At 39.7% G+C, this 12,960-nt stretch overlaps 1 protein-coding gene across 9 annotated transcripts in view; it reads left to right on the top strand.

Annotated features, from left to right (window-relative positions):
- Positions 1-12,960, top strand: part of MAP7 (microtubule associated protein 7) — a 128,028-nt gene that overhangs the window by 26,599 nt on the left and 88,469 nt on the right. The window contains exon 1 of one of the 9 annotated variants that reach the window (XM_040597690.1): positions 10,069-10,440. The exons of the other annotated variants lie outside the window; for them this stretch is intronic. Within the exon in view, the coding sequence (XP_040453624.1) occupies positions 10,371-10,440 (70 nt within the window). The 5' untranslated portion in view covers positions 10,069-10,370. Of the gene's footprint in view, positions 1-10,068; positions 10,441-12,960 lie in introns of those variants that run through there. 9 annotated transcript variants of the gene reach the window in all.

Here is a 12,960-nt window from a genome sequence, read left to right on the forward strand (position 1 = left end):
AATTCTAAATACTGAAGCCACCTTCCAAATACCTTTGGTTTGTGCTGCTGTAAAGTAGTACAGTGCTGGATTATTTTTTATGCTTTGTTTTTTAAATGGGGAAAAAATATAATGAGAAAATAAGGGGGGTGTTTGTGTCCTGTGCGCCTTCAAGATTAGTTGGGCTTTCTGCTGAAAGAGAAGTTAATTTGTGTTGAATACAGCTCTGCTGAGTAAGTGGAGTGTTGAGGCTTATGTCAATGGGCAGCGGTGCCTTTTCTGCCGTTTACCCCATGCTGTACTAGGTGACCTGGTTGGGCAGGGCTAGCGTGGGTTGTAGCTGGTCAGAGCTGCTCAGGCACTAATGTTTGCAGAGTAGGGTTGCTGTAACGGGCCACTTGCATAACACGTTCGTTGTGGTCCACTGAGCTCTGCCTTTCACATGCTGGTGGAGCCAAAAGCTGTGTGCTCTGAGGTGCTGGTGGCCAAGCAGATGGCAGTGGATATTGCCTGCTGGGGTGATCTGCTGAGCAGGTCTGCTGCCACTGCGGCATTGGATTGCCTATTCATGGACTTGATGAGCTGTAGATACGTCAGTTATTACAGTCTTCTAAGCAATTAGAATTTATTTTGGTAAATGTTGTAGAAACAGTGCTGCCCAGTCAGCCTGGGAAATCACAAATAACAGATCACAGATTTTAAAGTATTTCCTTTCCCTGTCCCACCCAGGTGAGGCATTGTAACATACTACCGTGTGGTTTGTGATTTTGGTGATGATAGGAGCTAAACTTTTTTTCATCAGTAGTGTTTGTGTAAGTGTTCCCACTGTCTGAGGGTACCTCTTGGGGGATATCTTAACGTCAGCTGATCCCCAAAGCTTTCTGAAAGCAAGGATTGCTACTGCACCAGTGTTCCTAATCCAAGCTTCTGCGGCAAAGTAGAAACCAGTGCTGTGGTGAAGTGCTTAGGGTGAAAGAAACTTTTTGATATGAAGAGAAGTCATTGTCCCTGCATCTGCCCTTATGCAAGTAGGGTACTACCCTTCACCCACATACAAACATAGGTGTGTATTGCAAGGCATCATTGGCAAATATTCCAGTACTTGAAATCTGATTATTTGAGAAAGCAATACTTCTCTGCTTTCTAAGGCATTCCCCCACCCCCAGGTAAACTAAGTAGGAACAATTACCTCTGGGGGAGATGGGGGTGTTTTGTGTTGTGGGTTTTTTTTCCCCAATAAAGGGCCATTGTCTTTAAACAAATACAGATGTAGGCAGATTATTAATTCTAGCTGGAGTGTGGGAAAAGGTTACAATATAGGTTGCATCACAGGCTTTGGCAGAATGAAACACAAAGCTTGCAGACTGATTCTAGAGCCTGTTCTTGCTCTGTTAAGTACTTTCTAAGAGAGCGGTAAAAGCCCTGCTAGACTGCTGCCTGCTGTAATTAACTCTACAAAGAGATGAACGCTGAATTTTGTAGTCTGCTGTCACAAGTAAGATGTCCCATGTATTCAGTGGGAGTCCCCCTATTAAAGGACTCGAGTACTTCAGTTTACAAGCACTGAAAAGCTAGACTTCAGGTGCGCTCCTTCCCCATAGTCTTTAAAACCCCTTCCAAAGGTCTTTTAATAAAGCCCTCTCTAAATAGGAGATGAAACTGAGTATTTAAAAAGTGTGTAAGTAAAAAACCAAGGCTTCCTGACCTTGAAATATTTGAAATATTCCATGAAATAGTTGCAACATACTGGTTTATGCTTTTCAGAGCTGCAAATGTTTTGCACAACTGTAATCCTCTCCTTATGGGTAGTGCAAAGCTAAGTCTGTCATAAGAAGAGGTGCTGGGGGGGGTGGGGTGTCGGTGGCTATGTTTAAAAAGGAGTGTTTGGCAAGAATATGCATGATAAGACTTCTGCAAAAACATTGGAAAGTCTGGGCCAACTTTGTCCCTGTTGTAATTCTGCTCAAGCTATGTAAATTGAAGAAGTAGTGAATTTGACCTCCTGTTTTCAGGCTTAGAGCACTTTTTTCTCTTGGTAATAGACTGAAAGCACTTACTGCTCTGCTCTGGATCTCTCTGGCTTTATTGAACTGGACTGCATTTTGCAAGTAAGCAATTAGCAGTCTAATTTTTGCTTGAAAGAAATAAACATGTAGTATCCATTTCAAGGAATGAGAAAGCTTCCAAGGACAAGTATAGCTGTAGTACCGGAAGCTGCCTTGAAGAAATATGTACAAGTTTCTCATCAGCCTTTGAATCCCAGATCAGTTCATTGTCTGAATTAATGATGAGTCTGTACATCCTGCTGTCACATTCAGTCATATGTCAAAATAATAGAACTATAAAAAGTTTTATAATTTTGCATTGGAATGATTCTAAAATCCTTTCTTGGAAAGTGGGGAATTACTGTGGTATTAGGCAACTTGGAGAAAGGGGGTTTGGAGCAGAGACTTGTCAAATGGCTTGAATCATCCCTTCCCTCAGTCAGGGCTGAAACATGTGCTCCTGCACAGCCTGGTGTTGCTTGTATGGAAAAACAAAGGGCTTCAGTCCTGAGGTACCCAGCCTGCTACTCATCAGACAACAGGGCTTCATAGGATTTAACGGAAAGATAGGTTAAGAGTGTCAGGCACAGGGAAGAAAGGCATTATGAAGAGTTATTTCTACCTTTAGTAGTGTTTTTTATTCCTGAAATCTTGCTTTTTTCCACTTCATGTTTCTTTTTGAAACAGTTACTTGCCTGGGCTTCACAGAAGATTGTACTGTTTACTTGGAGTAGTGTCTATTTGTGTGCCACTAGCTCTTCTAACTTTTCTTGCACTTCAGAGTTTCCCAAAGATTAAAGCTGCATTTATGAGAACTGGAGAGACACCATGCTGGACTAGGTCCAGATTCCTTAGGTTTGTTCTTACGCTATTGGCAGTAAATGTCTATATCGTTTTGCAGCCTTACTATCAATTTACTGCACTGCTTAAGCTGTGGGGACTTGGCACTGGATTTGACTCTACTGCATTTATTTTATTGCAAACAATGCATCATGAGCTGGGGAGAGAGAAGTGTTAAAGTGGTGGATCGTGAAAGCCATCCAGTACATATAAAGTCAGCACTTTGAAACACAAAAGCTAGAAGCACTGTACTGATGCAGTTAGCTTGTGCCTTAGAGATAGTATCACAAAAAAGTTGTGGCACACTCAATTCTTTCATGTGTAGTCTCTGAAGTCGGCATTATTTAATAGTGAATTAGTCCCAAAAGTTGTTGGCTAGCTTGGGAGGCTTTTTTGGGTTGGTTTGGGTTTTTTTTGTGGTGTTTTTTGGTGGTTTTTTTTTTCCTTTTCTTTGTGGGAGGTACTTTAACTTGTGCTAATGAGGCTGCTGCTTTAAGACTAGGCTTTGGCTGCAGCTTATGAACTGCTTAAAATAACAGTTTGGGGAGTAATGAGGCTACCTACTCTCGCCTCTGAATCAAATACTTAACTGCCGCATGGTTGTTCAGGCTCTATTCACTGCTCAGTAATTGCTGTGTTTGATAGTGTGGCTCTGTTTTTTAATCTGTTCACTAAATTCCTCAGTTCAGAGCTGTTTCCTCAAAGAGCTGCCAAATATACAGCTTAGCTAAATGCAGAAGAGACTGTTCTTTCCACAGCATTTTGTTTGCTAGGAGAACGGGGAATAGCTTGGAGGAAAGGTGCACCAGCCTGCGAGGTGCAGCGTCTGACAGTTCTTGCAGAAAAGCTGTGTAGGTGTGCAGTCACATCTAGATACAGGTGTGCTTATAGCAAAAGTGAATAGATAGTGTTTCAGAAGGCTACGTGCATACCATGGATACTACACAGCAGTTACACGTTTGTGACACTACACTAAAACATTATGTTGGATAATGTCTCCATTTCCTAAGGAAAACAGCCTACCCCTGAACAGTTAGCTGAAGTTCCTGTGTCTTTCCAGCAATAACTCCCTAGTGAAACCAACTTTAACTGCTGTAGCCTGCATTTGTAGGAACTCCAATATGACGGTAATAATTTATTATTTTTTTTTTAACACTACTTAACTGCAAATTATAGCACTTCAAGCTTCTTGATTCTGCCTCTGTTTTCATTGTTACTAATGAAGCCTTCACACACTGCTGCTTAATGCTAACTCGTTGTAACTGAAACTTGCCTGGTTTTGGTCAGCAGTGGAAGCTGTGACTCCTGGCAGCTGCCTGCTGAAGAGCATTTCAGACACCATTGCTTAGGTACGTAAACGTGTAGAATAACTGTTAAGTTCACTCCTCCTATGGCACACTGGGCAGGAGGGTAGCAAAACTCTGAAATGAATTCCCTCATAATCATATTATTAATCAAAATAGCTGTTTTTTTTTAAAAAAAAGTATTCTGTGGATATAGGCCTAACTGAAATCCAGTGTGTCAAGTTATATAAACTTTACTGTAGAAATGCTTGAAACCAAACTGGCATCCTAAGGCTCATAACAGCGCAGTTGAAGAAAGTTCCTTCTCTAAAATTATGCAACCAAACTTGTAATTATGGGCTTTAAAACAAACAAACAAACAAAATTATTCTGCACATTTGGATCGCGTTGTTGGGCAGAGAGTGCTTTCTTCAGCATCTAATGAAACTTCTCAGACTACCTGAGTCATGTACAGGCCTTGTTCTTGGCAAATGGCTTATGAGGAGTCAGAGATGCATTGTTTGTTGCTCTTCCTGGAATGGGAACTGTGGAGCGCTACCGGTATCCATCAGCTGCCAGCCAGTTACCCTGCCGCTCTCCTCCTCTGGCAGTGCTTTGCTTATGCAGGTTGTTCCAGGACGGCCATGGAAGTGATTAAACTTTCAAACAGGGCAGAAAGGATCCTTAAATTGTTTCTCTTGGTCTTAAGCCATCACACTCAGCTGTTTTCAGCAAATGCTCTTTGGAGTTTGGGCAGTGTTTTTTAACATGTGATCTGCTCTCACAGTGCCAATGCTGTTATCCAATCATTCCCTTTGGTGTTTATACACTGCCTTGCTCTTGGGCTCCGGAGTGTGAGGACATTGTGTGTGCAATTGCAGGTCTGCATGATACAGGGTAAGGAGACTTTTACCAAAGCATTAAAAAAATAACCAAAAAAAACCCTCCAAAACCCCACAAACAAAACAAAACACCAACAAAACCAAACTATTAACAAGGCCACTTTTTCTTTTCTTTACCTAGTTAAGAAACACAAAAGAAAGTTACTTTTTTTTTTTTTTTTAGGGAATAGTGTAAAGAAAGGACAGAGCTCACACAGTACACCAGGAGCAAGGTGAACAGTACAGTCAAGGAGCCCTGACTTTGCTTATTCTCATGCCACAGTGAATATTGACTCCTACAGAAAAAAGTGTAGGTTGTGTTATTACTGTTATAGGTGGGGGGGGGGGGGGGGGGGGGGGAAGGAAATGGCTACTTGTTCGGATTTTCAAGAGCTTTTTCTGTTAATGTACTAAAAGAATTTCATGAGGACATTGAATCTACAGTGGAAGCATGTGTTTTCAGTCCCTTAAATGGAATTGCCTCCTGGTTACCAAAAACGATGCAATGAAAAACATCCATTTATGTTTTACCATGTAAAGAATGGGGGGAAAATGAATAAATCTGTACATATATGATAAAATAACTGATGGGCTAATCTATTATGGAGGCATTTATAGACACAAAGGAAAGAGTGACAGTTCTATTTGCAGTTAATTCCACACGTTTATATGGTGCTCACAAATATGAGTGTTATAGACTTAGAGGCTGGGTGACCAAGTTCCTAATTAGCTACTATATATAGCTTAGTATATATATATGTATATATTGGAGTCTTCTGATTTAGTACCAGTGGACTGGTATATGATTAAAACTTCACATGGACTGTTTCCTACATTTACAATGCTTCTAAGGTTTTGTTTCTAGATCCTTTTATACTCCTTTAAAAGGAGGTGGAGTAAAAGTCTTTCTTAAGACTTGGAAAAAATGTTGTAGCAGTGGATTTCTCTTTTAATATTTAAATTTAAGGTCATATTCCCTGACAGTGGTGAATGTAATGAAAGCCACAATGAAGCAGAAGTAGTCCATGGAATATAACAAACGATGAAATCTCCCCCAAAACTGTTTCTCTACTGCTGTTTGACAACACTGACTGGATTATACTCTTTTCAAGCAATTTTAATAATATTAACTGCCAACTTGCTTAAGTTTTACTTGTTAGGATAGGCAGCAGAGTATATCCTTGAATTTTTTAGAGGTTCTTTGGTTTTCTGGCACTTGCAGTTTTTCCCAAGCCCTTTCCCTCTTTGTGAAGACAGGTTAGAGCAGAAACAGCTTGCTGCTTTTACATATGTTATCCTCTAGGCATACGATAGCCTTGTCAGAAATGCAGAATGACAGGAGTACCAAGTCTTGCCTGTCACTTGAATAATTTCAGTTTCTGTTCAGTGCTTTCTGTGCTGAAACTTCATAGAAATAGGTCTAGAAAGTTAAGCATCAAGTTATAGCAGCAGCTGGCTCGTTAAATACTGTACCGCTATCATGTTACTCATATTATAATAACTGTGATGATGTAGGTTAATGTTTACACTTTAAAGGTTGATGACTGAACTTTTAACCTGTGGGACTCCAAGACTGTCTTAGAGAAGTCTCCACCCCTTCTGTTCCCCATCACATTGATTTTGGGGAAAAAAAGAAGGGTGTAGTCTTGAGTTGTAAGAACAAGCTGTTAGTATGTGTGATTTTTTAATTTTATTTTTTTTTTTTAATGCCAGGTGGCTCACAGGCAATGTAATAAGTCCCATCTGCAGAGTCAAGCCAGTTAGGGGTGCAGGGCATGGGTGGAGATGGCTCTTGTTTTTCTGCTGCTCATATGGCTAAAGGTGAAGCTTTGCCTGCCAGTGTAGGGCAATCCTCTGATAATCTGGGGAAATCCATTTTGTCTCGGTCAGTTGATACAGGCAATGATCTCTTCACTCAGACTGACCTTTCTTCCTCAGAGGTAACCTGGAGGGTAGCATTAGAAAGACAGACCACTTGCCTGTCCGCTGCAGAGATTAAAATGTGTTAGGTCTGGTCGCACTCAGTATTTTACTGAGAAACATACACTTGTCATGGTGACAGTGCATCAAATGTCGGTTGAAAGGAAACAGTTGAAGTTTACGAAGATGAGTCTCAGATGCCACTAGCTTGTTAATTCATTTAACACCTTATATTAGGTACAGCTACCTACTCTATCATGCATAAATGCATTTCTTGTTTGTTATTGCAGTGCTGTAACATTTGTCTCCTTTGGCTGAAGACGCTGCCTTCTAACATACTGAATTGAGTGCTGGGATGGTGGAGAAAGATAACTGTAAATTGGCCTGAAATTTGACAAGGGATTTGAGGGGGGTCTGTCTGGCACACTGAGCGGTGATCGGTCTTTGATGCCTTGAAACACTGATCTTCACTTTTTTGCTCTTCCAGCTTGCAGTATTTCACCTGATCTAGACTTGCAGTATTTTACCTAATCTAGAAAGACATCAGCTGTTAGCTTTTCCTAATCTCTGTAGAAAGAGGAGAGTAGGAAGAAACACCATTTAAAAAACAATTGAGAAATCAAATAGGGGAAACATCTATCAAAGTTTGGGACTGTACTCTCGTAAAGTCAGCTTTGTATATTTTTTTTTTAACCCACTTTTTCTTTACCTGACCTTTTAATAGAAAGCCTGTGCCACGTATTTTAATGCACCCTTTTCCCGTTATGTTTGTGTATATACACATGCATTCCAGCTGTGCATGGAAATAGCTTTCAGATGATGCTGTCTAAATAATGTTTATTAACATCCAGCTTATATTATCCAGATAATCTATCTAAATAATATTTATTAAAAATTAATGGAAATTAGTCTTCCTCTTTTCAGCCCTGGCCTATTATGAAGGTTAGTGTCTAACCCTTCCTTGCAGCAGAGCTGCTCAATCTTCATGGCCTAAATGTATCTAGGGCATTCTACACAGCTCTAGCACGCTGTGTGGCTATTTTTGGCCATGTAGCTTTTGTCTGGCAGTGCTAGAGAAGGATGGCATATGCTCAGTGCTGTGCATGTGACTGATTTAAGGGTGAATTATGTGGTTTGCTTAAAAAAAAAAGTATTTATAAGTATTTTTTAAAAGCTCTGTATAATGTTACAACCCATACAAATCTAATGTGCTTGACTATGTGAGTTCTCATTTTCCTTTTTTTATATAATTCTATGCTCAGTGGACTATGCATTAGAAAGTGAATTAGCAAGTTAATTTACCCTATGTGTCAGTGATAGAATAGCTTTTACCTCCTGAGGCTGCATGCTCTGAACTGCAATGTGAATGTGTCAGAATACACAAACACTGCTTTTCATTTTTAGAACCTCTGTGTGTGTGCGTGTAGTTTAACCTGTTCTTTCCTTATGTTTTTAATTCTATTTTACAGTTGGTATCAATGGTGTGGTTTTGGACGTATTCTGATTGAGCTTGGTTTCCATTTTGTTTGTGTTTTCCTTACTTTATGTGCTGTACCTCAAGGGGACCACTTGCAGAACAAGTTACCTCATCATCTGAATGAGGATGATAACATCAATGATGATTAATCTTCAGTATTCATAATCAAAGATAATTAATGCTTACACTCTGTTTTGAGTTTACAACTCAAACTACACAGTGTTTAGCAATATAACTCCCTAATATTCAATAAAACCTAGTTGCTTGAGGCTCACAATTTTAAGGAAGAGCTCTAGAGCTTTAGTTAACAGTTTCTACACAGGGTCGCCAGGTCCCCCAGCAAAAATCTGGGTGGAATTGTACCAGTTGTGGGGCTGAAGGAGAATATTTGCATGAGAACCAATAATTTGAGTAAGTGACATGCTGAAAAGAGTGGAGTATAGAAGTGTTTTCATCTAAATATACAGATCCAAGTTGTGAAAGGCTAAGCGGCGTTAGTGCTCCTGGGGTTATTATTGCTACAGTTATCTGGGAAGGCTCTGGCAATATCAGATGCTCAATCCCACTCTCCCAGGCTCCCTGGCTATATAATAGCCACAAAGCTGCTTTTCGTGTTGCAGCCCAGGTTTGACAGTGGTGACAGGACAGAGCTGTGACTTCTGTGGGCCGTTTTAAGCTCATGTAGATAGGCCAGCATGTGGAGTGGGTGGGAGATGCCCTTGTGCCACACGAGTACAATAGTTGTTATGGCTTAACAAATAGTTAATGTTGAACTGGAGCGTTTATAAGCTGTTGGCATTGAAATGGAAGGTCTAATGATGGTGTGATTCTGTTGGTGTGACAAATCTGATTTTTGTTATTTTGTAACAAAACTTATAAAAAGGGAATTTCAGGAGAATGATGTTTGGTCATATTAAATAGATGTGTTTTATATCTTACAGTGATAGATGTGTTTTATATCTTACAGTGCAAAGTAAAACACAACATAGAAAATGTGACACTAGCACAGGTATTTCTTAAAATCTGGAATGTACTACTACCATTTCTTTTGAGGATAGGGGAAGTAATATAGCAGTAGCTGTTAAGCTGCTAATAACTGATTTGCCATAATATTGGGCAAAGTGTTGACATTAACAACTGTACTGTGCTTGTTGAAAAGGCTCATTTGTTACCAAGCCAATAGAAACATGTCAAGAATTACCTCATGTCCAAGAAATGCTAAAATCCTGTGTAGTACACCCAATACTAAAATTTTGGCAATACCTGAGAAAACAATGTGCTTACGTACCTTTGCAAAAATCCTTCACTAAAACCAAGGTCCTATCTCAATTTAAGTTTTTACATTGAAATGCATGTTGGGTTTTTTTAGTATTGCTGTAACTGATCTTTGCACTAAGCTATTTGAAAAGGGAGGGGTGTGTGTGTATTTTAAACTATTGAAGGTCTGTCCAAGGCAAACATGGAGGATCTGCTGTCCTACTTCTGCATTTTATTGGGAGACGGGTTGGAGCTGACTGACCAAGGCCTCTCTCCCAGGCGGCGTGTTTTGAAATAGGAAGTGGGGCAGTGTGGTAGACAGCTGCCAGCACCAATAACCGGTGGCTTGAGCTGCTTAACAGAGGCTAAGCCCAAATCTATTGACGCAGAGCACGGGGAAGTGCTCAGCAGACTTCTCCCCCCTCCCTGTCCTTGGCTATAATCTCATGATGCTGTGGATGTGACAAACTCCATTTTGATCAGATGTTGGGCCAGAAATGGTTAGAGCGGGTCAGGTTTGACTTCAAAAGGATATTTTGATGGCATACATTTTTGACATTTTCTGAAGCTGCACCTTTTCCTTCTGTGATACCTCCTCCCTTCTACTCTGGGTTTGCATAGTTGCTGGCCTGATTTTTTTAAGTGTAGGATGAGAGACTGAAGTCATGCATACGGGTTGATATGGATTATGCTATGGATTCACAGTAGGCCTCTGCAGTGCAATAAGTGTACAGTACTGAATATAATGGATGAAATAGGTAAGCACCTTGCTCTTCATATTTCCAGAAACAATCCTTTTAAATGGCTTCCCAATTAAAATTTGTAGATGGAAAACACTATTATCTCTAGCTGTGGGATACAGGTAGTGTTTTTCCTTTGTACTTTAACTTTTTAATTCATTCTAAGGAGTCTAATGTGATACAGGGGGTTGAAAAAGAGTAATCTGTGAGTACACTGATGTTTTGATTTGATTTTTTTTTTGTAAAATACATTATCAAATTGAAGGTTTTATCTTTCTTCAGTATCTGATGTTAATACCCAAGTAATTCACTGCTGATTGTTTTCCAAAACACCAGATTACTTATTTGATTTCTTGGTTGTAAGTACCCATACTCTTGATATACATAGTGTAGTTATCTACTTCCTTGCACCATCACTCAGTCTAATTAGTTTGAACTTCAGATTTGTGAGAATAATGAAAACCGAAGATGGTAATATGCAGAGAAGCCTGTTTGTCTGTAATGGAATATCTTACATAAGCTAGGGAACTGCAGTGGCTACAACAGCTACAATGCAACATCCCAATTCTAATAGTAGCAGCAACTTTTTCCTTTCCTTTATCTGCCCCAGGCCAGACAACTGGAGAAAGATGTTCAGTGATGTGGAAGTTCTGTGTGAGGAGTTATTGCCCAAACAGGGAATTAACGGAGCTTTTTATAGAGATCTCTTTAGTTATTTGAGTTTGTATATGAAATTTGAGTTTGAATATGAAAACAAGAACATTATTTCGTATTTTCCCTTCTATTTCCACTTAGTTCATTTTCTGGTGAATAAACTCAGAAAAAATTACTAAAAAAACAAAACCAAAACCTTTCTGATGAAGGTGCTTTTTTACTGTCTCAATTTGTCATTCAGTGTGTCTGGTTTTCCTCTTAAGTAGTTGCCTGCTGTGTTTACTCTGTAAACTTTGGGTTATGCCATGTGAGTGTCCTTTTTGTTTGCGTTGAACCATCTGAAGTAATAAGTTAATTGCTTTTTTCCTTTGCTATGACTTGCTATATACCTGGAAGTAGCCCGGTATTTTGTGGTAGCTTGATGCTATTGTGCTTTCTTTGTGCAACACCCTCACCTGACCCTTATTTCCCCTTCTGCTGTCAACAGCTCACAGTCCCTGTACAGAAATGTGGCTTTTCCTCATCTTTTGCATTCCAGGTGCCAGCTGCATCAGTTTTGGTTTTGGTTTTTTTTGACAATGTTGGAGTCCAGAGCTAACCTGAAAGGGTGGAAGCCAATATACATCCTGCAGACTGAGGGGTCAGCACCTCCAGATGTTGCCTTATGTTGTGGTGCCTGCCCTGGCACACAGCAGGGATCGCTAAGTGCTTGCCCATCATATGGTCCAATTCCAGAGCGCACAGCCCCAGCACAGGCTGCATGTGCATTCATTGCAAAATTAGAGATCCTAATAAGTGTTGCCTGATTTGGTGTCTGTGGCTTTCAGTATTTTAAATTATGGCTGTCATACTGGGATTGTTCTGAAAGTGAATTGAGTGGAAGGTTCTCTAATCTGCAAATCATGCTGTGAAGTTATGAAGTTTTTCAAATGTATTGGTTAAGTGGGGTAAGTGAAACTTAGTGCTTCTGGAAATAAAGGATTGCTAGCACTATCTAATGGTTTACTAATGTATGTGCGCACTTAACTGTTTTCCCTGATGGTTACAAGAATTTCTCCTTTTTTTTTTTTATTCTTGAGCTTAGATTGCAGGCTTTTTCTCTTGGGAGTGGAGGATTTGGGGGGGGATTTGGGAGGAAGGGGGTGCTGAGCTGTGGAGTAATTGTGAGGGTAACAAACAGTGGATGTAAGATGAGACCACCTACCTCACTTTAATTTCAAACATAATTGGGAACTTCAGATATGAAAGGCTGTTGCTTTAATCTGTTGTATCATTGCCAAAACCTTTGGGAACTGAATTAATCTGAAATATTACTATTGGTTGCATAAGCAGTGGAATTCTGCAGCTATCAGATAATGTTGCAAAGTAGAAATGGAACTATAATATAGTAAGAAAAACATTGGAGGATGTGAACAGAGACTGCGCTTTGTTATAAGGCCTTGACTGAATGAGTTGATAGAAAACAAAGCGAACCTTTAGGCTGTTATAACTTATTTTGATATAACTTAATTGTTTATTTTCAAAAATAAACATAATGATAGAATTACCAAATTAAATGGGAAATTCCTATACTTTGAGGCTATTTTAGTATAAAAGAAAAATACACAGCTGGTATCCAGTTCTTCAGTATTCATAATGATAAAATGCTCCAAAGTGAGTTTTTTCAGACTGTGCTGTCATGTACTTGTAAACAGTGTTACAATATCAGAGCTGCTACAGTTTCTAAAACTTGTGTACAGTGACCAACAAATATTAATAGGAAACAAAAGTAGAGGGGAAGGCTGTGTCAAATGATGCAAGGGGAGGGGGCGGAGGCTTGGAGTAGCTTTACATTCACAGGCACATTCCTATATGCATCTCTTAAGTACTTGTCTTCCTCAGTCC

This window comes from Falco naumanni, chromosome 6, assembly GCF_017639655.2.
Source record: "Falco naumanni isolate bFalNau1 chromosome 6, bFalNau1.pat, whole genome shotgun sequence".
In the NCBI taxonomy this organism is placed as follows: domain Eukaryota; kingdom Metazoa; phylum Chordata; class Aves; order Falconiformes; family Falconidae; genus Falco; species Falco naumanni.